The sequence below is a fragment of the Lepus europaeus genome, chromosome 10 (assembly GCF_033115175.1).
Source record: "Lepus europaeus isolate LE1 chromosome 10, mLepTim1.pri, whole genome shotgun sequence".
Taxonomy (NCBI): Eukaryota; Metazoa; Chordata; class Mammalia; order Lagomorpha; family Leporidae; genus Lepus; species Lepus europaeus.
The window spans coordinates 58,505,488-58,529,952 of NC_084836.1; the positions used below are offsets into that span (position 1 = coordinate 58,505,488).

General features: G+C 45.9%; 1 protein-coding gene across 1 annotated transcript in view; it reads left to right on the plus strand.

Annotated features, from left to right (window-relative positions):
- Nucleotides 1–24,465, plus strand: part of PPM1H (protein phosphatase, Mg2+/Mn2+ dependent 1H) — a 296,864-nt gene that overhangs the window by 200,674 nt on the left and 71,725 nt on the right. The window contains exons 5-6 of the mRNA XM_062203311.1: nucleotides 1,786–1,870; nucleotides 19,199–19,317. Of these exons, the coding sequence (XP_062059295.1) occupies nucleotides 1,786–1,870; nucleotides 19,199–19,317 (204 nt within the window). The remainder of the gene's footprint in view (nucleotides 1–1,785; nucleotides 1,871–19,198; nucleotides 19,318–24,465) is intronic.

Here is a 24,465-nt window from a genome sequence, read left to right on the forward strand (position 1 = left end):
AAGGAATCTTCAATTTGTCATATTTCAGGCAGCATAATAAAGGAAGTAATTAGGAATAGAAGGAATATGACAGCAAGGGTACCGTCTTCTCGGATTCCCTCAGCTTTTCCTTTCTCGCACAGCATCCATCGTCTTTCCTCCTGGAGTGTCAGACAATCTGTAAAGCCACCAAGATTTTTGTTGTTATTTCTTCCCCTGCCTGCACCCCTCCACTGGTTCCTATGATAACAACAACTGGGGCACAGGTGGTATAGGGTCCTGGCTGGGATTGTGACCGCTGCACCCGTTTACAGGGACTTTTCCCATGTCAGGGACTGGCTTTACAGGTGGGAGGTGGGGAGGAGTACCCAGGGGGCTTCTTGGCCTAAAGAAGCTGACTCCCCTAGGATGACCCAGGCCTCTGTCCAGAGTTGAGCTCATCAGAAGCATTTTCCAAGGTGTGGGTCAGGTCTCTAGTCTCTGGCTGCCTGGGGCCAGGGAGCTGTTTGGTCTGTATAGCAACCAATCCCCTGGGTCGCTGCCAGTTATCACAGAAATGGCAACATTCGGCCCTGGCTGATGGACAGTTGGGAAGTGGCTGCCAGGAACCACTTTGGAAGCACAAGGCACTGCTGGGAATAGGCCCAGGAAAGGTTGCTCCACAGTTACTGAGCCTGGTAGCCTTAGACTATCTGCTTTGGGAAACTCCATTCTCTCAAAAAACCCTTGAGTCAGCAGCACAGGTTTTGGAGTGTATGAATTTCCTGAGCCTTAGGAAGAGATGATAGTAGGTTTTTCTGGACTTGAAGTATCACCCAAGAAATGCCAGGGTCTAGGTGAGACATTTCCAATTTTTCATGAGTTGCCTGGGGATCTTATTACAACAGATTCCGCTACAGGTGTAGAAGCTGTTTGACATTCTGCATCTCAAGCTCCTAGGCGGGGCCCATGCTGGATTCTTTGAATAATAAGGATCTGGAGTTGTATTGTCTAATGCAATAAGTACTAGCCACGTGTGGCTGCTTAAACTTAAACTCATTTAAAGTAAATTTTAAATTCAGTCTCTTGCTGCACTAAGCAGAATTTGGATGCTCAGCACTCATATGTGGCTAGTGGCTGCCATATTGGACTGCACAGATGGAAACATTACCATGGTCACAGCAGTTTTTACTGAATAACCCAGGACTAGTGTTAGCCTCTCCTGCATCATTCACTGGTTCTCCATTTTTTCACTGACTCTTGTTGTATACCAAGTAGCATGCTTGGCGTTGGGGTGGTAAGGCACAGGTTTTTAAAAAAAAAAAATCATGTGGGAGCCAGTGTGTGTGTGGCCTAGAGGTGAAGATGCCTGTGTCCCACATTGGAATACCTGGGTTCAAGTCCTGGTTCCAGCTCCTGATGACTGCACCCTATGTGGCAGAGGTGACGGCTCACGTAATTGGGTCCCTAACATCCATGTAGGAGACTTCGTTTAAGGTCCTGACTCCTCGCTTGGGCCATAGCACAATCCTATTGCAGGCATCTTGGAGTGGGCCAACTAATGGAAGGTCTCCCTTGCCTCTCTCTTCCTGCCTATCAAGTTTTTAAAAAAATGCTTACTTATTATAATCTACCTAGAATGCAATGTACTTAAAATAGAGATACCTCCAGTGGGTGAGGGATGTAGTCACTAACCACAGACTCTGCCTTACAGGTTGGAGGCAGCAGTATCTCCTGATATTGTGTAGTCTGGTCCAAGCTGTGGCTGTCACAAAATGAGCGTGTTTATGAGACTGGCTGCTGACACTGCGTTTTCCCCCATTTCAGGGCCATAATCATTAGAAATGGAGAAATCATCCCCATGTCTTCGGAATTCACCCCCGAGACTGAGCGCCAGCGACTTCAGTACCTGGTAAGAATCCTGTAGGTTTGGCAGAGGGCAGCGGTGTCAGGGATGCCTTTGGAGCTGTTTTGGGGGAGCACGTTGCTGTTGACAAGGGATCAGACCCACAGCAGTCAAATGACATGTAGTACTAAACCCCCACACACACCCTGGCTCCGTGTGTGGTGACATACTCCATGTCCATGAATTGATTATTGAGGCAGATTTTCATGCATGACCAGTGGAAGACACCATGTGCTCTGTTTCTTTTCATAATTTGGTATGTGCAACATGAAATGCTGTTTGGAAGAACACAGAGATCTTCTTTATGGCCCCTTTAACTCCCACAGGGGCTCTGTGTGAATCCCTGGCACCCTACCTACTTCCTTGAGCTCAGAGAGGAAATCTCAGGGTCCTTTGGGGAAGGTGCAGGTGTTGCACAATTTGCATCCACCCTGAAAATAAATTCTCTATGGCTCTCCATCTTTGGAGTGAATTCATGAAAGGACTATGGGATGGCTTTGTTTCCTCAGAAACCTATTTTTCTAGGTAGTGGGACAGACTCCCTTTTCTGTCCTTGAATTCCAGGGACAAGATGTTAGGCTTAGAATCTCAATTATAAGGGACTCTGGTGATCATCCTAGGTCATGCTGGGGCAGACGTCTCTGGGGACTAACCCCAAGAGCAGTAATTCTGTGGATGAAATGTCTCCTTGCCAACTGGACTTCTTTTTAGGCAACATGGGCAAAATAGTGGCTACCTGCTCTTAGGAAAGAACTGGTACAGGCAACTCAAGAAGGGCTTTCTTCACATCTCTGCACCTCAGTGTGTGTGACAGGCCAGGATTCGATCACTTGGGTTGTTTTAAAACACAGTCATGCGCTTTCCCTCAGTTTCTCTGTGTTTTTGTTGGCTTTGTTCTATTACTAAGCTTTGTCACTTTGCTAAGTTATCTGGTGTATAAGACACCAGGGATCCAGAGCCAGTGTCAAAACAGTGCTTCAGTCTTTTACCTACAATTAATTTCTAATCTTTTTGCTGTTGTCTTCAAGCTAATATGAGAGCACTTCAAAAGTTGGGCACAGTGGGGAAAGCCACCACGTGGGATGCCCATATCAGATTACCTGGCATCAAGTCTCATCCCCACTTTCACTCTGTCTCCTGCTAATGGTCCTGGAAAGCAGCAGATGATGGCCTTAATGCTTGGATTCCTGGCTTCTGGCTTCAGCCTGGCCCAGCCCTGGCTGTTACAAGCATTTGGGCGAGTGAACCAGTAGATGGAAACTAACTTGCCCCCCCCTCCTTCTCCCTATCCCTCAGTCTGCCTTTCAAATAAATACATCTTTCCTAAAAAATATAATTTAAAGGTACTCTCATTTTAGTGCAAAAAATTGAAATACCTGCATAGTTTTTTTTTTTCAAAATACATTTTACATGAACTTTTTGAAGATTCTGCATGTGCATGTATTTTAATGTTTTTTTCACCAAAATATATCTATTGGTCCATTTTTCCATGAGCTTTTAGAAGTACTCTTGTAGATCTGAAGCCACCAATAGGGAATCTAGACTTTAGAGCTCTTTCTTTCCTTCGGTGTTCTGTGGAAGGAATCCTACAGTAGCTGACTGATCATTTAGGTCCCAACGCCATTGCTCACTGGCTGGGTAGCTTTGTGCAAGTCTCTTAACCTTTCTAGACATCTTTTTATCACTTGTGAAGTTGAGAGCTACACTGGAGGATCATCAAGGACCCTTGAGCTACAAGAGCCCCTCCAAGCAGAGATCATAACAGCTGACCTTTCTACCACCTGTCTTTGTCTTCCACAAGGCCATCCAAGTGATCTTATCGCAGACCTTGTCGCTCCCCTACCCAAAAGCCTTTGGCTCCCCACAGGAACAGAATGCCAGCCAAACTTCCCGACAGCCCTAGAATCCTGGCCCCTGGCTCCCTGTCAACATGCTTCCCACACTGCAAGCCACAGAGCCAACTTCCATTCCAGGGCAGGTCGTGATCTCTCTGACCTAAAGGCTCTTGGAAATGAATTCTGCCGGGACAGCCTTTCCCTTCTTCTCTGCCAGGAAATCTCCTCCTCCCCCTTAGAAATCCCAGGACAAATGTCACTTCTTCTGGGACAAGTCCCCCAGCCCTCCCAGGGAGTTAGTCTCCAGCGTCTGTGTAGCAGTGTCTAGAAGCCTGCAGGGCACCTCTCAGCATAGGGTGTTTAATTCTTTTTCAGATCTCCATCTTCCATTCCAGACTGAGTTCTGGAGGGCAGGGCCTCTTGCCTCAGTCACCTCCTATTGCCAGTACTCAGCTGGTACAGAGGAGATACAAAATCAGTGTTTGCCACTTAGTTTGTAAGAATGAACCAATACTCATATCAGCTTCTAGATCACCACCAAGAAGTATTTTCCCCTCCACCCTCCCCACCTAAACAGCAGAGCACCAAGTTTTGCCTCTCCTGTCTCTACTATAATCATCTACATCATCCCTTTCTTTTCATTGAAACCTATTTCTTATTCCCTAGGGTTTTCATTTTCTCACTAGAGGCAAGGAATAATAGCAGGCTAAGTTTTTGCATTTTTTTATTTTGAAATAATTTTAAACTTTCATAGTATGAGAATGAATTTGGGAGGTCAAGTTTGAAGGAAGGATGGGAATGATAAAATTCTTCAGATTCCTGACAGTCAGTGGCATATTTAGGGGCTGTTGGTGTAAGATGCGTGTATCTGCAGAGCTCAGCGTTGTCAGCTGTGTGTGTGATTTCAAGAAGGCAGCCCACTGATCCCTAGCCTCATCATGAGTTATGTGAACAGAGAACCTGAGGAGGCTGTGCAAGGATAAATGAAATGATAGATGCAAAATTTCTGGCACTGTTCGATGAATCAAAGTCTTAACACTTCAAATCTTAGTGTGTTTGCTGTAATAAAGTACTCTAAACTGGGTGGCTGATGAGCCACAGACATTGACTTCTCACGGATCTGAAGGCCGGGAAGTCCAAGATCAGGGCACCTGCAGCTTCAGTGTTTAGTACAGACCTTCTTCCTGGCTCATGAAAGAACCAGCTTCTCATCACAGCATCATGTGGTGGAAGGGACAAGGATACTCCTGCAGCTGCTTTTATACAGACATGTGTACCCTTGTGACCTCCTAATACCCCTCAGGCCTCGCCTCCCAACACCATTGCCATGGGGGATTTGGCTTCAGCCTAGGAATTAGGGGGGATTTAAACATTCAGTGTATGGCAAAATCCTTCTCTCCTGCAGACCACAGGAACATTTTCCCTGTGTTTATTTAAGAACCACTTCGAATGTTGCTAAGATGAATGTATATTCTGGCATCATTCTTGAACAATCAGTGTGGACACTCTTGGCCCACAGAACTGAGCCTAATGTCTGAATTTCTAAACAGTGAGAACACTGCACACATTCTTTTTAATCCCGACTTCTAAATCAGATGGGTTTCTCAAATTTATAACTGAAACTTTTCTCCCCAGGCATCAGGGGTGTAAATGACCAGAACATAAAATACCTTTGGTTGTCCAAGCTCTTGCTCCATCAGGAGTCGGGGAATGTATGCTTGTGCGTGAACAGATCCAATAGCCATATTCACATGATGTGACTCTCTGTAGCTAAGCGTTAAAGAGAAATGGGGTACTTGTAGCATAATCTTGTGATGAAGTCTTTTATGGTAAAATATTTGTGAGAATATAGTGGTTTATAGCATAAAATCTTGAAAGTAGTACCAACTAGGAGAAGAAAACAGGAATGTGATGTGGCCTCCTCTCAATCCAGCTCAGGCATGAGCTGTGTGACTTCCACCTTCTCACACATATCCCTGATCTCCTGAATAAAGCAGGTAGAAATACTTCCTTATATTCTGAAATGGAATGGAAAACTCATCCATGGTAATATGAAATATAGCACCACAACTCACAGTAGGCTTGCAGTCCAATAAACCCATCACTGAATCAAAAATATGGAACGTTCAAACCCACCAAACATCACAGCCTAGTCTTTTTTTTAAGATTTTATTTATTTATTTGAGAGGTCGAGTTACAGACAGTGAGAGGGAGACACAGAAAGGTCTTCTATCCGCTGGCTCACTCTCCAAATGGCCACAATGGCTGGAGCTGTGCTGATCTGAAACCAGGAGCTTCTTCCAGGTCTCCCACGTGAGTGCAGGGGCCCAAGTGGTTGGGCCATCTTCCACTGCTTTCCCGGGCCACAGCAGAGAGCTGGATTAGAAGAGGAGCAGCCAGGACTAGAACCAGTGCCTGTATGGGATGCTGGCACCACAGGTGGAGGATTAACCTATTGTGCCACAATGCCAGCTGTACAGCTTAGTCTTGTCTACCTTAAACATGCTCAGAACACTTACAACAGCCTGAGGTTGGGCAAAATCGTGAAACACAAAGTTTATTTTATAATAAAGTGTTGAATTTCTTAGGTAATTTATTGAATACTATACTGAAAGTAAAAAGCAGTGTTTTTACGGGTATGCTTCCACACCATGATAAATTCCAAAAAGCATGAGATTGAACTGTCATAAACTGAGAACACCTGTGTGGTGTAGTGTCTATAATTTTAAATGGGTCTAACCCTAGCAGTTTATTTTTTTTTAGCATCCCTTTCCATGAACTAATGATGAAACCATTTAGTGCAGTGAGAGTCACAGAATCGCTTTCCTTTACATGATCTTCACTGGTTAGTGCATTGTGGGAAAATTAACTTTATACTTCAGTCATATCAGGCTTTATGTTCATGGTGTATGAAGAAACATTTATGAATCAGTGAAACTTCTAGATCCCCCGCCACGTGCTTTTTGAGCAGAGGTTTGCAGTCCTGGGGCTGTTGGAACTTGTAGAAACGATTCATGATTTTCTTGGGCGTGGGGAGGGCAAGTCAGAGCCCTTTGTACTCGAACTGTTTGGATCCGCATCAGAGAGGAATGTTCTTGGTATGCACAGTCCGGACATTCGGGGATTATAGAACTGGAAGCAGATTACAGGATGATGGATGGAGCAGGCGCGTTAATTTTGTTTGGTCTTGCATCCTGACCTCAGAGGGTCCTTCATGCGGCTCTCTGGGAAATCTGAACTTTGTTTCATAGATTCTCAGGCAGGGTGATTAATCGAGCAGGCCTGCGGCTTTGACGTGTTCACCTGGAATGTGGCAGGTGTGTGATGAGGGGGTCAGGGGCCGTGGACTCCTGCGTCAGCAGCCAGAGAGAGCCGATGATCCCACGGTTATGAAGAACCCCTGTGCTCTGTCACTGGGCCTTTTATTTATTAATTTTTAATGTTTCCAGGGTGATTGAAATGAAATACTTAAAGGGGGGCACCAAGATGGACAGACTGTTTTGATGGAGTCAGGGCTCAGCTAGGAGGGAAAGGGGCTGATTTGTGAGCATGGGAGCATTTTTCAGCAGAGTCTTGCTCTGGAACGTGGACCCGACCCTTAGCCTCCAGTGACAGCCGGAAGTGGCTCTCCAGCACGCAGGTGGAGGCTGGGGTATCTAGCCCTGTGGTATGAGAGTGAAGGCTCTTACTCCATTCTACCTAGACTTGTTTGTAACTTCTGATTCGATTGCCTTAAGAAGTGCTGGTATCATCACAGCTTCCAATAATGGATTTCTGTCCTTGCAGAATTATGCGAGTCTACAGCTGTTTTTTATCAAGGGCAGTGCACAAAAGAGACGAAAATGGGTTTCAGCAACACATTTGATCTGCATAAGTGCAACATTATCTGAGGTGATGCTTGCTGTGTCCTTGGAACCCGCCCAGCTCTCTGCACCCAGCCCCACTCTGTTTGTCCGCCATTTGCTCAGTGCTACGCTTGGAAAGGCTTCAAGTGAACAGCGTTGTGCCTCTTGGCTCACTGAGATTTTTCATCCTCAAGTTATCTCTGGAAAAATATTCCTTAAGCATGGTCTGCTTTTAAGACAGAGGGCTATAATGGAAGAGTTCAAGTGTCCTAGTGAGTAAAAATGACGAACCAGTGACCCTGGCATCCCACTTAACCTTGAGAGCAGGTGGTTAGACCCAGCGAGCCTGGCTTGTGTCGCCAAGAGGGTGCTCTCCCCTTTGCTCCTTAGGAGAGCATCTGAGTCATGGAAAAATCCACTCCGGCCCCATCTCCTTTGCCATTTAACCTCCTTTCATAAAACTATATGTGAGTTTCAAATTTTCCCATTAAAAATTAGCAGGCTGAACACCACCGTGACATTTTTCCTGTTTACAGTGGGTTCCCAATAGTCATGTACAAAGTTAGATGTGAATCCTTCTTGAAATCTGCGTGAACCAGGCAGAATTAGAGCAGTCTTCAGTTCTATCATAGCTCATCTATACAAGCCTAGTTTTTGTTACTTCGAGATTTTTAAAGAAGCGGGAATGAAACGGAAACGAAGAATCTTCTATGAAAGAATCCAATCCATATGTAGTGAGACCTCAGCCATTTTCCATTTTTCCATTTTTTTTTAACCCTAACCAAAATATTCACTTCTTGCATAGTAAATCAAGCAGCCAGCCTTGGCTCTGGAAAAGCTGTCGCATTTGACCGTTAGTGTGACCGTTGGTGCTCACCAGTGGCTTGGCTGATGTTATTAATTTCATTTCCTTCTTGACCTTACACTTTCTATCATGATAAATCATCTTGAATTGTAAGGCTTCCAATCTTCCTCTCATAAAATTGGATGAGAATTTTCCCCCCAAGGGCAAAAAAGAAGAGAGATTACTCAACTTTTTGAGAAAAAAAAATGATTTGTATTAGACACAAAAAAATCCTCACTTCAATAACTCTTTTAAATGCTGAGAGACCTGGACATTTTAAGAATGAAACTAAAAGTTTTAGTTTGAGGACTTTATGAACCGCTTCGCGCCGTGAAATCTGCCGTGTTGTTTAACTCCTACGTATTTATACTTTCCCAGTTCTGCTGATGGCAGTGGAAATTGGAATAACTCCTTTACAAAGGGTTTGGCAGTCCCTCAGAGCTGCGCATGCGGTGGTCCAGCGTTTTTACTCCTAGGTCTGTCCCGAACAGAAAGGTGTCCGAATGCCCACCAAAGAATGGAGTGTGCATAGCAGGACTGTTTGTGAGAGGCCAGGCTGGAAGCAATCCATATGCCCACAGAGAGTGGAGTGGTAGATAAATCATGGTGTTGTCACAGGATGGAGTACTGTACACACCGAGGCTGAACAAGTTGTAACCACACGCACGGGTGAATCTTACAGGCTCGACACTGCAGGGTTGTAAATGAAGACCAGAAATAAGCAAAGACAAGGGCGGCCCTTTGGGGCAGTGATTAAGATGCCACTTGGGACACCCACGTTCCATATCACCGTGCCTGGGTTCAAGTTGTGACTCTGCTCGGAATTCCAGCTTCTTGCTGACGTGCACACGGAAGGCTGCAGGTGATGGCTCGGGTAGTTGGGTGTCTGCCACCTGTGTAGGAGGCCTTGCTTGAATTCCCAGCTCCTGGTTTCAGTCTGGTTCAGCCCCAGCTAGTGCAGGCATTTGGGGAGTGAACCAGCAGATCAGATCGCTGTCTCTGTCTCTGTGTGTCTCTCTCTGTGTCTCTCTGCCTTTCAAGTTAAAAAAAAAAAAAAGCTTTGGGTTTGTTAATGACACTGAATTCAAGCTAAAATCCCTTTCAGGATTCAAGATGTCAGAAAAGAGACATGCATAAACTTGCTTGCCAGTACATACTGGAATAAGCCAGTATGAACAAAGCAGTGTTAACCAGTCATGTCATTTGAATGCTGGGCAGGCTCTACGAAGTTTCCAAATTCCTAAGTTGTCTGGCCCCTCTGCTTCTGCCAACAAAATGTCTCTGTGCTGCTCTGTTGGGAATCCATGGGCTTCCATGTTCCCTGCATGGAGTCAGGTCCCTGCCCTGGTCGACTCCTCCCACTGACTTCCATGTCTCCTAAAATTATTGGATCAAGGGGCAATGAAGCTCTTTACAACAAGTTTTTAAAGCCTAGTTTAAACACTGGGTTCTCAAAATCCAGTAGGTTTTAGAGTTCTTTCTATTTTTTTAAGTTTTTCTAAACTTATTTGGAAGGCAGAGGAAAACAAATCTTCCATGTGCTGGTTTACTTCCCAGTTGTTACCTGGGACTCTGCTGGGTCATCTGCTGCTCCTTTCCCAGATGCATTAGCAGGGAACTGAATTAGAAGCAGAGAAGCTGGGGCTCTAACCAATCTGTTATGATATGCTCACATTGCTGGTTGCAGCTTAATCCACTGTGCCACACACTGGCCCCTAGAGTATTGTCTTGTTTCATTTTAAAGAAAAGTAATCCATATTCAATTTGCATCCTCACATTTAGCCTACCACACATCAAAATATTTGGAAGAAACTGTGTACTGAACATAGAGATTGCCTTTTCTTGTCATTATTCCTTAAACCAGGGGTGAGGAACCTCTTTTCTGCTAAGGGCCATTTGGATATTTCTGACATCATTCATGGGCCATACAAAATTATCAGCTTAAAAGTGAGCCTGCCACAGATGTATTGAATTTCGAGTCCCACCTGCAGCTGCCTTGGCAGGGCCAGGCCAAATGATTTTGCAGACCTCCTACGACCCGAAGGCTGGATGTTCCTCACTCCTGCAATCTATGCAGCTCAGCAGCTGTTTGGATAGTAGTGCTTACCTTGTGTGAGGTGCAGTGCATCCGCAGGTATTTCAAGTATGAGGGAGGATGTGGGTGGGCCACATACAACTACCACACCAGGTTATGTAAGGGACTTGAGCGTCTGTGGGGCCTCGTATCTGAGGGGGTCCTGGGGCCCATCTTCCACAAACACTGAGGAGGTGCTTCACTTCTTCTTTGCATTACTTTAACATCATTAACTCCCTAGAGTCTGAAAGAGGCGACAATGATACTAAAAATACTAATAAGAAGGAGGCCTACCATTAGACTGTGGATGACAATTTTTAAAGAAAGTGGTATTAGGCGGGTGCCACGGCTCACTTGGCTAATCCTCTGCCTGCGACGCCAGCACACCAGGTTCTAGTCCAGGTTGCTCCTCTTCCAGTCCAGCTCTCTGCTGAGGCCCGGGAGTGCAGTGGAGGATGGCCCAAGAGCTTGGGTCCTGCACCCGCATGGGAGACCAGGAGGAAGCACCTGGCTCCTGGCTTCGTGATCGGTGCAGTGCGCTGCCGTAACATCCATTTGGGGGGTGAACCAATGGAAAAGGAAGACCTTTTTCTCTGTCTCTCTCTCACTGTCTAACTCTGCCTTGTTAAAAAAAAAAAAAAAAAAAAGGTATTAGAGCTTAAATTTGGCTCCAGTCCCACATAGTGGATCTTAAAAGTAAGTTCAAGAGGGCCGGCACTGTGGCTCACTAGGCTAATCCTCCGCCTGCGGCGCCGGCACACCAGGTTCTAGTCCCGTCGGGGCGCCAGATTCTGTCCCGGTTGCCCCTCTTCCAGTCTAGCTCTCTGCTGTGGCCCAGGAGTGCAGTGGAGGATGGCCCAGGTCCTTGGGCCCTACACCCGCATGGGAGACCAGGAGGAAGCACCTGGCTCCTGGCTTCAGATCAGTGCAGCGTGCCAGCCGCAATGTACCAACCATAATGGCCACTTTGGGGGTGAACCAACAGAAAAAGGAAGACCTTCCTCTCTGTCTCTCTCTCCCTCACACTGTCTAACTCTGCCTGTCAAAAAAAAAAAAAAAAGTTCAAGAAAGAGCAACTTGTTTCCTATTCACTTAATGTCCCAGAACAAAGATCTAGAATATTAAATACAAAAATATCCAACATACAAGATAAAATTCACAACATCAAGTGTACCACAAAAAATTAGCAGGCACACAAAGAACCAGGAAAACAGGATCCCTAAACTGGTGAAAAATCCATCAATCCATCCAGAACTCATACATATGTTAGAACTGGCAGACTAACATATTAAAACTGTTATTATAACTATATTCCTCATGTCCAAAAATCAACTAAACATGGGAGAAATAAAAGCAGATTCCAATTGAAAAGAATTTAAAAATATGTGACAGGTAGTGTGGAGTGTGGAATACTCATAAATTCTAAGTAGGCATGAACAGAAATTGAATCATGCCACACATGCTGTGGCCACCAGCAAGAGAGGAAGAAAAGTTACAACAGTGATAGATAAAGGTAAGGATGTGGCATCCATATGAGGGGTGGTGGTGAATATTCCAGAGCTTGCTCTTGTTTTTTCACTTTTTAAAAAAATTTCATTTATTTGAGAAGTAGAGCTACAGAGAGAGGGTCTTCCATCCACTGATCCACTCCCCAAATAGCCACAAGGGCCAGAGCTGGGCCAATCAGAAGCCAGGAGCTTCCTCCGGGTCTCCCACATGGTTGCAAGGACCCAAAGCACTTGGGCCATCCTCTACTGCTTTCCCAAGCCATGGCAGAGAGCTGGGTTGGAAGAGGAGCAGCCGGGACTAGAACCGGCACCCATATGGGATGCAGGTGCCGTAGGTGGAGACTCAGCCTACTACACCACAGTGGCAGCTCTGTTTTTTCACTTCTTCATGTCTGTAAAGTAGGGGTATTTTGCAGTTGACTATTGCCATCAGCTAGGTGGCAGGCATGGCCATCGTCTCTGGACCATATGGAGACATCAGAACAGGCACCTGTCAAGAGGAATGATTTCTTTCCCTCACTCCTCAGGCTGTTCACTGCTGAGGCCTCTGTAACACAAGGCAAATTCAGAACAGAAAAGCATACAATTGTATGCAAATGACCCCGGAGCCTTTGTAAGAAAATGAAGACCCAAAACCATGGGCAAATGTGCATGTTTTTCTGCTTAGTTTTATAGAGTGTACAATCATGGAGACATGTAGATTGGACAAAAGGGGTGTGATCTGATGGGAATAAAAATGGGAGGAGGGACTTAGCAAACTGTGTGTGTGTGTGTGTTTTAAAGAGTTATTTATTTGCTAGGCAGTTACAAAGAGAGATCCTCCATCTGCTGGTTCACTCCCCAGTTGGCTACAACAGCCGAGGCTGGGCCAGGAACCTGGAACTCCGTCTGATTTTCTCACATGGGTGCAGGGACCCAAGCACTTAGTTCCCTTTGTACTGCTTTCCCAGGTGCATTAGCAGGGAGCTGAATCAGCAGTGGGGCAGCCAGGACTCAGACTGGTGCTCATAAAGTGTCCCAGGCAGCAGCTTAACCTGCCGCACTATAACATAAGCCCCGACGATTCTTCTCCGCCCCTCTGATTTCTGAGATGTGACTTGCTTTACTAGAAGCCGGGAAGATACCTCCAGAAAGAGGGTCCATTGGCCTGCTTCGTGGGAGAAGGCCCGGTGAAGGGAATTGAGACGTTGCTGCTTCTGCTGTTTTCCCAAGCACCAGGATGGCCTGTGTTGGGTTACTGCGTCTGAACTTCCCAACACCAGATTGACAGCACGGGCATTCAGCAGCTTGGAGTAAAATCTTGCAGACAAAAAGCGCTGGTTAGGCCTCTTTGGTTCTAACAAGTGGCGTTAGGCTGCTGGGGAAGCATGAATCAGGCTGGTTTCACCACACTCCCCAGGTGAGTCAGAAGTAAGCTGGCTCCGAAGCGCGGCAAGGCCGGCGCAGGAACTTCTGCACCCCAGGCTCATAGTTCGTAGTGGATCATTTAAAAGATGCTGCACCATCAAAGCTCTCATCAAAAATAGGGCACTACTGTATGGAAAATTATGAACATTGACGATTCAGAGTTGAAAAGTGATGAGAGCAGTTGCATTCTAAAGGAGAAGTTTTGAAAAACTTTAGGCAATGGGTAGACAGCCTCCAGCTTATGATGATTCGATATAGGATTTTTTTGATTTGATGGTAGTGGGAAAGCTATATGTGTTAATCATAACTGTATTTTGAATTTTTACCTTTTCTCCCAATTAACAATATGCTGTGTTATATTCTACAATGTACTGTATTGCTGAGATATGATGCTCAGTGGGCTGAGTGTACTAAATGCATTTTAGGCTTAGCCTGGTTTTGTCAGGGTATAACCCCCTTGTAAGTCGAGGAACATCTGTACTCCACTTATATATCCCTTATTAAATATACACGACAGGCCGGCGCCACCATAGCTCGATAGGCTAATCCTCCACCTGCGGCGCCGGCACACCAGGTTCTAGTCCCGGTCAGGGCGCCGGATTCTGTCCCAGTTGCCCCTCTTCCAGGCCAGCTCTCTGCTGTGGCCAGGGAGTGCAGTGGAGGATGGCCCAAGTCCTTGGGCCCTGCACCCCATGGGAGACCAGGAGAAGCACCTGGCTCCTGGCTTCGGATCGGCGCGGTGCGCTGGCCATAGCACGCCGGCCACTGGAGGGTGAACCAACGGCAAAGGAAGACCTTTCTCTCTGCCTCTCTCTCTCACTATCCACTCTGCCTGTCAAAAATAAAAATAAAAAATAAAACAAAATATACACGACAGTGGTAGATAATAAAAATTTGTCTAAAGCACTTCTAAAAAGAATAACATGAAAATTTCACGTGGAAAGAAGGTATTGTTCGTAGTATAATTGGCAGAGATTGGTTCTCTTTCTTAGAGGTAATAAAATAATGGTGCTTGTAGTAAGTGCGCCTGACATTTGATAAAACACAGCAGCCTTTTGTTCTGGGAAGAAGCAAAGAGTTTGTTGAGATCAGAAGAGGCTCTGCATATGAAGGGGCTAGAGATGTTCCAAGTGGTGCGGAGTCTGGGGCCTTAAACTCGCTGAACCTGCATGTCCTCAGAGGGAGAGGTGAGGCAACTCCTGAAGATATGAAGACAGCTCGGGAGTTGCCAGCTACCTTGTGGCAACTACTTCTACAGATCTGATACACCTGCCCAAACAAATGTGTACCAGCCCAAGCAGGCATGGAAGTACCCGGTTAAAATACCACCAAGGGATGCACTCCATCCTCCCTCCCTGTGGGAAGTGGAGGATCTGGAGCTGTGTACATTTATCCTTGTAGGGGAGAAGAGACCCATCATTGACTTAATGGCTGAGACCCCAGGAACAAAAGATCAGCAGCGGACACACAGGAAGAAAGCTTACAAAGTTATTTCATAAAAATTTGACATGACATCAGAGCTTTCAGAAATAAAGACCCAAAGAAACAAGGAAAATTCTTTTTTAAAAAATTATTTATTCAAAAGTCAGAGTTACACAGAGAGAAGAGAGGCAGAGAGAGAGAGACAGAGAGGTTTTCCATCTGATGGTTCATTCCCCAATCAGCCACAGCAGCCAGAGCTGTGCTGATCCAAAGCCAGGATCCAGGAGCTTCTTCCGGGTCTCCCACATGGGTGCAGGGGCCCAAGGACTTGGACCATCTTCTACTGCTTTCCCAGGTCATAGGAGAGAGCTGGATCGGAAGTGGAGCAGCCAGGTCTCGAACTGGCACCCGTATGGGGTGCCGGTGCTTCAGGCCAGGGCGTTAACCCACTGAGCCACAGCACCGGCCCCAAGGAAAATTCTGTTTTTCTGGACAGTCCTGGAGAAATGTGGTTGCAGAACAACAGAATGTGATCTAATAGCAATAAACCGGGTGGATGGGGATTCTTGGCATCCTTAACGTAACATTCTGTTCTTCTGGGTGGAGGGCAGGACCCCTCTGGAACAAGAGGCACTTTTTTTTTTAAAGATTTATTTTATTTGAAAGGCAGAGTTATACAGAGAGAGGGAGAGATGGAGAGAGAGAGAGACATCCATTGGTTAACTCCCCAGATGGCTGCAACCACCAGGGCTAGGCCAAGCCAAAGCCAGGAGCCAGGAGCTTCTTCCAGGCTTCCCACATGGTTGCAGGGGCCCAGGCACCTGGACTATTCTGTGTTGCTTTCCCAGGCACATTAGCAGGGAGCTGGATTGGAAGTGGAGCAGCTGGGACTTGAACCGGTGCACATGTGGGATGCTAGAACTGCGGGCAGTATCTTTACCCAGGATGCCACAATGCCAGCCCCTGGATTTATGACCTATTTTCAGGAGAAAGTCAGGGTTCATGGCCCACTTAGGAGGAAAGGGGTACAGGAAATTTTTTCTAGCCCCAATGGCCTGCTTCTGCTGTTTCCTTCAAAGCCCAGGAGCTATATTTGCGTGTCCTGAACACTGTCACCCTTAGTCATAGGGTTAGTGAAGAAAATGCTCAGGAATGTCCTTTGGAGCCTAACCTGTCTATAACATGAGTGTGTCCGTATATCTACATTTGCACATGTGCGCCACTTAGCCTGACTTCTGCTATTACAGAACACTGCAGATTGGGCAATTTATTTTTTTAAAACATGGCAACTTCCTTCTTACAGCTCTGGGGAATGGGAAGGCCAGGATCAAGGGACCGGTTTGTGGCAGGGACCTTGCTTTACCCTCATGTTGTGGAATTCGGCCGGCAAGAGAGAGCAAACCCACTCACACCAACCCCTTTGATAGCAGTATTCCTCAGTTCATGAAGACAGAACCCCATGACCCAGACTCCTCCCCCAAAGACCTCACCTAGCAACGCTGTTGCACTGGGGATGGAGTTTTCCGGACAGGGTTTTTGGAGGACACATTCCGACTGAGCACACACTTATTTATGTACACATATGAATACCTTATATACAGATTGTGTATGCATGATGTGGCACACACAGTGTTTGATGCCTTGCTTTTTACAGTAAATCATCTCTGTGTCATTGCATACTCTCTATAGCATCATTGTTGGGGGCAGGATAGAGTTCTTTTGTGTGTATTCATGTTAGCTTATTTCATTGCTCGTGTTATTAAATGATTTCTCCTAGTTATTTTATGTTGTAAGTAACATCAGTGGTTACCTTGTGGCCACTCTGTATGCAGATCTGTGCTTTTTTATTTTTAACTGGGTCTGCTGATTTGCACTTTGTGAGGTCTACAGCTAAAGGACCACGGGCCTCTTGTGGCAGCTTCACCTGTATGTGGAGTTAAAGGGCCCACATAAGGTTAGGATAGGGGTTATAAGCATGATGTTTATCCTGGGCTCTGTGAGCACCCAGTCCCAGCTGATGATCTTGAGCAAGGTGTTTTAACCACTCTGGGAAGTTGGTTTCTTCTTAGTAAATTGAGTCTATGACACATGCTGTGTAGCATTGTTGAGAGAGCAGCATAAGGTGTATCGAATGTGTGGTACAGGGCTGGTACTTGCTAAGTCGTAAATCAGTGTTAGTACAACTTGGCTGGGAGTGGACAGTAACTCCATGCTGATAGTCTCAAGGTTCTGAAATACAATATCTAACAGGTGCTTCTGTTTATTGACTCCTTGTGTCTCTGTCCTCTTCATGGGGGACCAAAGTAAAGGAGTACTTAAACAGCATCAACCCCCACGCAGCTGGATTCCTGCGGGTGTGACCTGTGCAGTCACACACAGAGCCCTGAGCTTCATTTAGTGCTCTGCTGTCAGTCTTAAAAACCCTCAGTCCTGAGTAGAGGCTTCCTGTGTGTGTTCTGCAGGGGAGCCCACAGACTGAGTATCCATTCCCCTGATGAGGCTGTGGGAGGATGAAGTGAGAACTCACAAGGTGCTGTGTGCTATTCATAAATAGGTAGAATGGTGATATGATCAGAGACAACCATAAGCGCATTAGAGATGTTTCATTTAATTACAACAGCAGTAGTGTGAGATAAATATGTGATTAACCTCATTTTAGAGATAAACTGAGGCCCAAGAAATTAAATCGCCCCCTAAAGTCACGGGAAAAAGGCAGAGCATGGATCCAGAGTCATGTCTGTCTGTACACCACTGACCAGCCCTGTAGAGAGGTCCCTTCCCCTCTTCCCAAGGGAACTTCTCTGTGCAATGCAGGATTTAAGTTTTCCTGATACTCGGCAGCAGCCCAAAGCTTTGCTCCCTAGCAGGAGGTTGTCCCACATTCTCTGCACACCCGGCATGTGGTGTGGCCACAGCCGACAGGAAGATACATGTCCCCTTCTCACCCTCAGTCCTCTTGTGCTGTCCCCACGCCTCTTCAGAACTCCTGGTACAGAGTGCCATGTTGGCCCAGTGTGACCAGGTTGGTGACAGTCTGCTTGTTTGTTCCCTTGGGCTCCTGGGAAACTCAGCTTCAGATGATGTTCAGTGCCTCTGAGCTGCCGTGAGCCTCTGTGTGAAAGCTGCCCTTGCTGGGCCTTTAGAGGAGAGCTTGTAGGGGCTGCCTGTTACAGGTGGAGCATCTCCAATTCAAAAATGCAAAATCCACAATGCTCCAAACCCTAAAGCGTTTTGAACACTGGTACAGCACAAGTGGAAAATTCCACTCCTGACCTCCTGTCCCAGTCAAAGTGTAGGCATACTAAAAATGTTGTGTAAAATTACCTGCAGGGTGTGTGCATAGGGTATATGTGAAACTAGCGAATTTTGTGTTTAGACTTGAGTCCCTTTCCCAAGATATGTACAAATATTCTGAAATCAGATGTACTTCTGGTCTCAAGCATTTTGGATACGGGACTCTCCACCTGGACCAGTAAACTGAGGACATGGCCATCTGTCCTATGGCAAAGATTCCTTGTCTTCCTACGGTGCCAGGCCATGATTTGCTCTGCCCACTCCCTTCCCTGCCAAAGCCAAGGGAGGAGGTACCCGAGCATGCTGCTCAGAAGCCGACATAGGGCTGGATGCGGGGAGGTTCTCATGCAGATATAGTCAAGGAGTGGGGTCCCTGAGCTAGGAATTTACAACATGAGCATTCCACCTCTCCGACAGCTACATGTGTGACAATGAGACTGTTTGTTGTTTGAAAGCAATTCCCTAAGTGGCTTTTTGCTCAAGACTTCCTTAGTATGAACAGAGACTGGGGGAAGGGGAGAAGCCATCTGCTCCGGAATCATCTTCCAATGACACAATCAAATGACTGCAGAGCACACGGGAGAGAATCCAGCCAAACATTCCTGTCTGGTGTCTCCAGCCCCAACACGCATTCTCAGGCCATGGTGTCTGTGGAGACCCACATGCAGCTTTCAAAGGCAAGGTCATGGTAACTAGGAGTGTGCTTGAAATGAGAGCAGAGAAAGCCAAGAGGGGGAGAATTGGGGTGAGCTGCCCCCTTGCATGTCACCAGCAAGTCCTTGGGAACAATGAACGCACCTTGGATTTGAACTACAGAGAACCTTCTGCAGAAGCTCAGCATCTCTTCCTGACTTTAGCTATACCTGTCCTTAATTACAGCTAACGCTAATGAGAAGCTTGATAAGTTAACTGCAAGATTTTAATTTTCTTCTAGGAGTGTTTGGGTTCTGAAATCGATTTATTTCTCTTAAAATATGAGATGATTTTCTTGGTTTTGAAATACGGCCTGTCGCAATTTGCAAAACACCCTTCAGTATTATTTTTTCCCTCTAAATATATGTGTGGTTTTTTTGTTTGTGTTTATTTTTTTTCTTTTCGCTATTAGGCATTCATGCAGCCTCACTTGCTGGGAAATGAGTTCACACATTTGGAGTTTCCAAGGAGAGTACAGAGAAAGGAACTTGGAAAGAAGATGCTCTACAGGGACTTTAATATGACAGGCTGGTAAGAACATGCCTCCCTCTGCCTGGGCACCTCCACGCTGTGCATGATGGAAGCGTCCTCACCGTGAGAAGCTACTTTGGAAGTTTAGATCAGGAGGTGCAGCCAGACCTGGGTTTCTGGTGACAGACAAGGGCCACACCCACTTCTGTTTTTGCGTGGGACCAGGTCTCAGACTACAGGCATAGATTTGCCTCTCTGATTCTCTGAGGACCTCCTTGGGGATACTGGACCCCATGGTGCTAACAGAATTCCTCACTACACACAGAGCAGGTGTCTGGGGGATTTAAAACACATTCAGCGTTATTTTCCAGGACTATTAAAGAAGTAGAGGGGCTCAGAGGAATGGGCCAGTGGTTGGTGGAGTCAGGTTGGCTTGAGTTTGAATCCTGACTTTGATTTCTCTAAAGGAGCAAACCCGAGTAAGCCTCTTACCCCCTAGAGCTACTTTTCCATGGATAAAATGGAAAAAGAAGCCTTTTGAAAGGTCATTATGAGGACTAGAGGAAATGAGATACTCTCATTCTTTTACCACAACCACATTGAAAGAACAACTCTTGGCAAGAAGTGTCCTATTCCCAAAACACACCTATGTATCGCTCCAAGACCTTGTCTAGAGATCAGTGGCTAATGTTGACTAAGACCTAATGTATTTCTCCTATCTGTATTGCGGATATGATATGTGCTTACATGAGGTTCTTCAAAACATTCATGGGAAAAAGGAATTAAAATATGTGTTCATATTGGTGCAAGAAAGAAGTTAACATTAAAATATGAGTTTATATGGGTGCAAGAAAAAGTTTGCATTGTTTTTCTTTTTTTTTAAGATTTATTTATTTATTCAAAAGTCAGAGTTACACAGGAAGAGAGACAGAGAGGTCTTCCATCCGATGGTTCACTCCCTAGATGGCTGCAACAGCTGGAGATGTGCCGACCTAAAGCCAGGAACCAGGAGCTTCTTCCAGGTCTCTCACGTGGGTGCAGGGGCCCAAGGATTTGGGCCATCTTCTACTGCTTTTCCAGTCCATAGCAGAGAGCTGGCCCGGAAGAGGAACAGCCAGGACTAGAACCGGCCAGGGATGCCAGTGCCTCAGGCCAGGGCGTTAACTTGCTGCACCACAGTGCCGGCCCCTGCATTGTTTTTCATAAAACACATTTCCTATCATTTTCTGTGCATTAGGAATAGAAATTGTTTTCTTGTAAAATAAACTCACTTTAAATTCCATTTCCCCATGAACTTTTTGAAGTTCCCTCATGCACCATAGACTTGATGTCAGGATAAAATGAGAGCAGGCCTGGCACTTAGGAGCTTCGTCCTAATAGGTGAGCCTCCTACCAGTCCAGGCAGTCACAGGAGAATGAGACCAATGGCCTCTTCTCTTGGTGTATCTCCAACAAAGGGAAAAAAAGGTTTCATTATCTTTTCTTCATTAACCAAAATACCTATCTCAGATGGTCACAGCCCAGATTCCCATGGCAACGACTTCTCAGCTGAAAATCTATGCCTGGGGTCCATGTTATCTTGAAGGCAGAAGTTGAACATCCCAGGAAAGATGGGAAGCTGATCTTAGTGACTTTGTGTTGTCCTTTGCTACCCAAAAGAGAAGACCCTCACTTGTTTTTACTCTTCTTCTAGAAAGAGGTCAGCAACTGACTTCCTGAGAGCCAGATTCCACCTGCCACTTGTTTCTACAAGTATTTTTTTTAATAATCCATTTGTTTACATTTGCTCTACTGCTATCTTCACACTGCAGACAGAGTAGTTGAGTGGTTAAGGCAGAGGTTGTGTGACCTACAAGAACTAAAGTATCCACCCCTGGTTTTTGTGGGTTTTTTTGGTTTTTTTTTTTTTTACTTCTTTAAAAAAATTATTTGACAGGTAGAGTTATAGACAGTGAAAGGGAGAGACAGAGAGAAAGATCTTCCTTCCGCTGGTTCACTCCCCAAATGGCCGCCACTGCTGGCGCTGCGCTGATCTGAAGCCAGGAGCCAGGAATTTCTTCCTGGTCTCCCATGCAGGTGCAGGTGCCCAAGCACCTGGGCCATCCTCCACTGCCTTCCCGGCCACAGCAGAGAGCTGAGCTGGAAGAGGAGCTACCGGGACTAGAACCTGGCACCCATATGGGATGCTGGTGCCGCAAGTGGAGGATTAACCAAGTGAGCCATGGCGCCGGCCCCAAGTATCTACCCCTGTTCTAAAACATGAATGAGTGTCTCATAAAGGGTTTACCAGATTTGCAGCTCTGAGTCATGATTCTGACCCTGACTAGGGTTTCTTACAAACCCATTTTTATTTCAAGTAGCCACATCAATACTTCTTGTGGAAAAGTTTAAGATGAGATCTGCTCTAATTCAGAAAAACACTGTGAGGTTTGGTCTGGGTATTGTACAAGGGAACCCACGTGATGGTAAACACGTGAACAGAAAGATCTAAAGGACAGCCAGCAAAGTGACCAAGTAGAATAGAAGGAAACAGCCTGGGTTGGCATGGAGAGAGCATAACAGGTGACTTGGGAAGCCAGAGAGACACTCAGACTTAGAGTTCTGAGTGGGAGGCTAGGCTTTGCCCTTGTGGGCTCCTCAGGAGAATTAAATGAAAGCAGTGGGTTTTGTTGGTTTTCTTTTTATTTTTGCAAGACTGTCCTAAGAGAAGGTTAAAGGAAACTGAGTAGAAGAGAGAGCATTTTCAGGTGTCCAGAGAAAAACTAACAATAATACACATGTGACGTCTGCAGGGCTGTGTAGATGAAGGGCATTGAAAAAGAAAGCAATGAGCGAGAAACTAAATGATTTAGGTCAAGGAGCAGGTCAGGGAAGCCTGCAAGCACCTGTTTGTATGATTCCTCAACTAGACTGTAGAATCCTTGTGTGCCTCGCATGCCCCATCCTATGCCTGACTTGTAGTCAGCACTCCTGTACTGGCCAGCAGAACAAGAGAGGGCAGGCTGCTGATGTGGACAGCGGAGGCCTGGGAATGATGAGTTTGCTTTTAAGGCATGTTGGGCTTGAAGCAAGGCCGTGTGAGTGTCCTTTGTATGCCAGAAAGGCCAGTTAGATGGGAGCGGTCACAACGAACTTGGTGAATGTCATGCTTAGGATTTTGTCTTGGGGAAGAGGATCCATGTTGCAGGTGGAAGGGAGGGGCAGCTGCCATCAGTGGCTTTGGGAAACACTTCCAGTGATGTGATCGGCTTTGGCACTTTAATGGGTATGCTACTTTCAAAGGCTCTAAAGGTCCCACTGAAATCTCTTTTTATAGTAGAAAGTATGATTGGTTAGGGTCTTTTTTTTTTTAATTATACCCCCTTCTCCTGTCCTTTGAAGTTCTGTGTGTGTGTGTGTGTGTATTTGTGGTGTCTTTTATATTTTTCCTTTAACAAATGGCTAAAGATTGTGCCCATAGAGAAAAGACATGGAAAACAGAGAAGGAAAGGAAGTGGCAAGAGAACGAAATCATTTAGGTCAAGATAAAAACTTAAGTGGTAATTCATGAATTACTCCAATCACCTATTTATGTCTGTCTCAACTAGTCTGTAAGCTCCTTTTTAAAGCTAATTCGCTGTCAGCTGATTTTTTTTTTAAAGTAAATAAATGCAGGGGCTCGACTTCTGCACACACTCAGCTCCTCGCCCTCCCTACCTCCACCCCTTCCCTCCTTAGCCCCTCCCCTGCCTTAGAATGGTCCTAAGCAGTCCATCAATGGGCTCTTAATTGTATGGAACGTCACAGAAGGTACTAAATAATTGAGGATCCCGGACTGAGAATGGTTTCTGTCAGATGTGATTTGCTGATTTGCATTGACGACAAGCAGAAATTCAGGCTCACCTTTGTGTAGCTGCTACCTGTGTCTTACTTTTCATTTGTAAGGGGGACCTGAAGAGAAGGAAAGCCCTTGATGTCTTTGTTGGAAGAACTTGGGAAGTTGAAAAGCAATTGAGAGCACTACCTGTGTATAAACCTCCTCCCTCACTTTAATCAGTCTTTTTTTTTTCCCCATCTTTTTATGTTGTAACAGAAAACCTACAATCATGCAGTTAATTTTTACGACTTAAGGTGAAGTTGCAATTTGGAGCTTCTCTCAGTTGTCTACAGAGGAAAAGGGCTAGAAAATTGAGAGAAGAATCTGTCCCCTCTTTCTTTTCCTCTGAAAGCCTTAAAGTACTGCAGAGTTGTTGCAATCTACTGCAGGTGGACTGGTGGACATTTGGAGTGTGGCATGCCCAAGGATATTAGTAAGTCCTTACTTACCTCCTCTTTTATGTTTCTTGGGTTCAAAAGAAGCCTTGGGCTGTGAACTCATTTCTTTGAAACTTTCTAGCAAACAAAGTGTCCACCTACTACAATGCTAATTTTTTTTACAAGCATAAAGAGGGAAAGAGAGAGAGGGAGAGGGAGGGAGAGAGAGGGAGGGAGAGAGAGAGAGAGAGCGAGCCCTGATCCACTGACTCACTCCCCCAAATGCCTGTAACAGCTAGAGCTGGGCCAGTCCTTAACCAAGAGCCAGGAACTCAACCAGGGTATCCTACATGGGTGGAAGGGTCCCTACCACGTGAGCCATCAACTGCTGCTTCCCACAGTTTGTGCCTTAGTAAGAAGCTGGCACCAGGAGTGGATCCAGGACTTGAACACAAGTGCTCTGCTATGGGATGAGGGAGTCCCAACCAGCGTCTGAACCACTACCCCAAACACGTGCCCTTGCCAAGCTATATAATCCTTGTAGTACATGGCTGGTTGTGGAAATTTTTCTTTCCTCCTTTGTCTTCCATTAGTCATGATGGTGACTGGGCTGGCTGACAGTTCTTGGGACGGCTAATGCTCAAGCACTGTCAGGCTTCATATTTAACCCTTAAAACCGTCCTGCGAAGTCCGTACATTTTCCAGATAAGGAAATGGAGGTGCAGAGGCTAAGTTTCTCAGGGTTACAAAGCCAATAAGAGAAGCTGGGACACGAGCCAGGAAGCGTAACATCAGGATGTGCACTGCTTTCCTCTGTGCGCAGCTGCCAGATGTGGGTTGACCCCCTTCCCAGCTCCCATTCTGCAGGTGAACACGTTGAATCTCGGAGGGATGTGGGGGTTTGCTCAGCTTCCACCCGTGCACAAGTGTCAGAACAAGGTCCAGAAGCCAGGTTTCTGAATCTGACGCCACTGG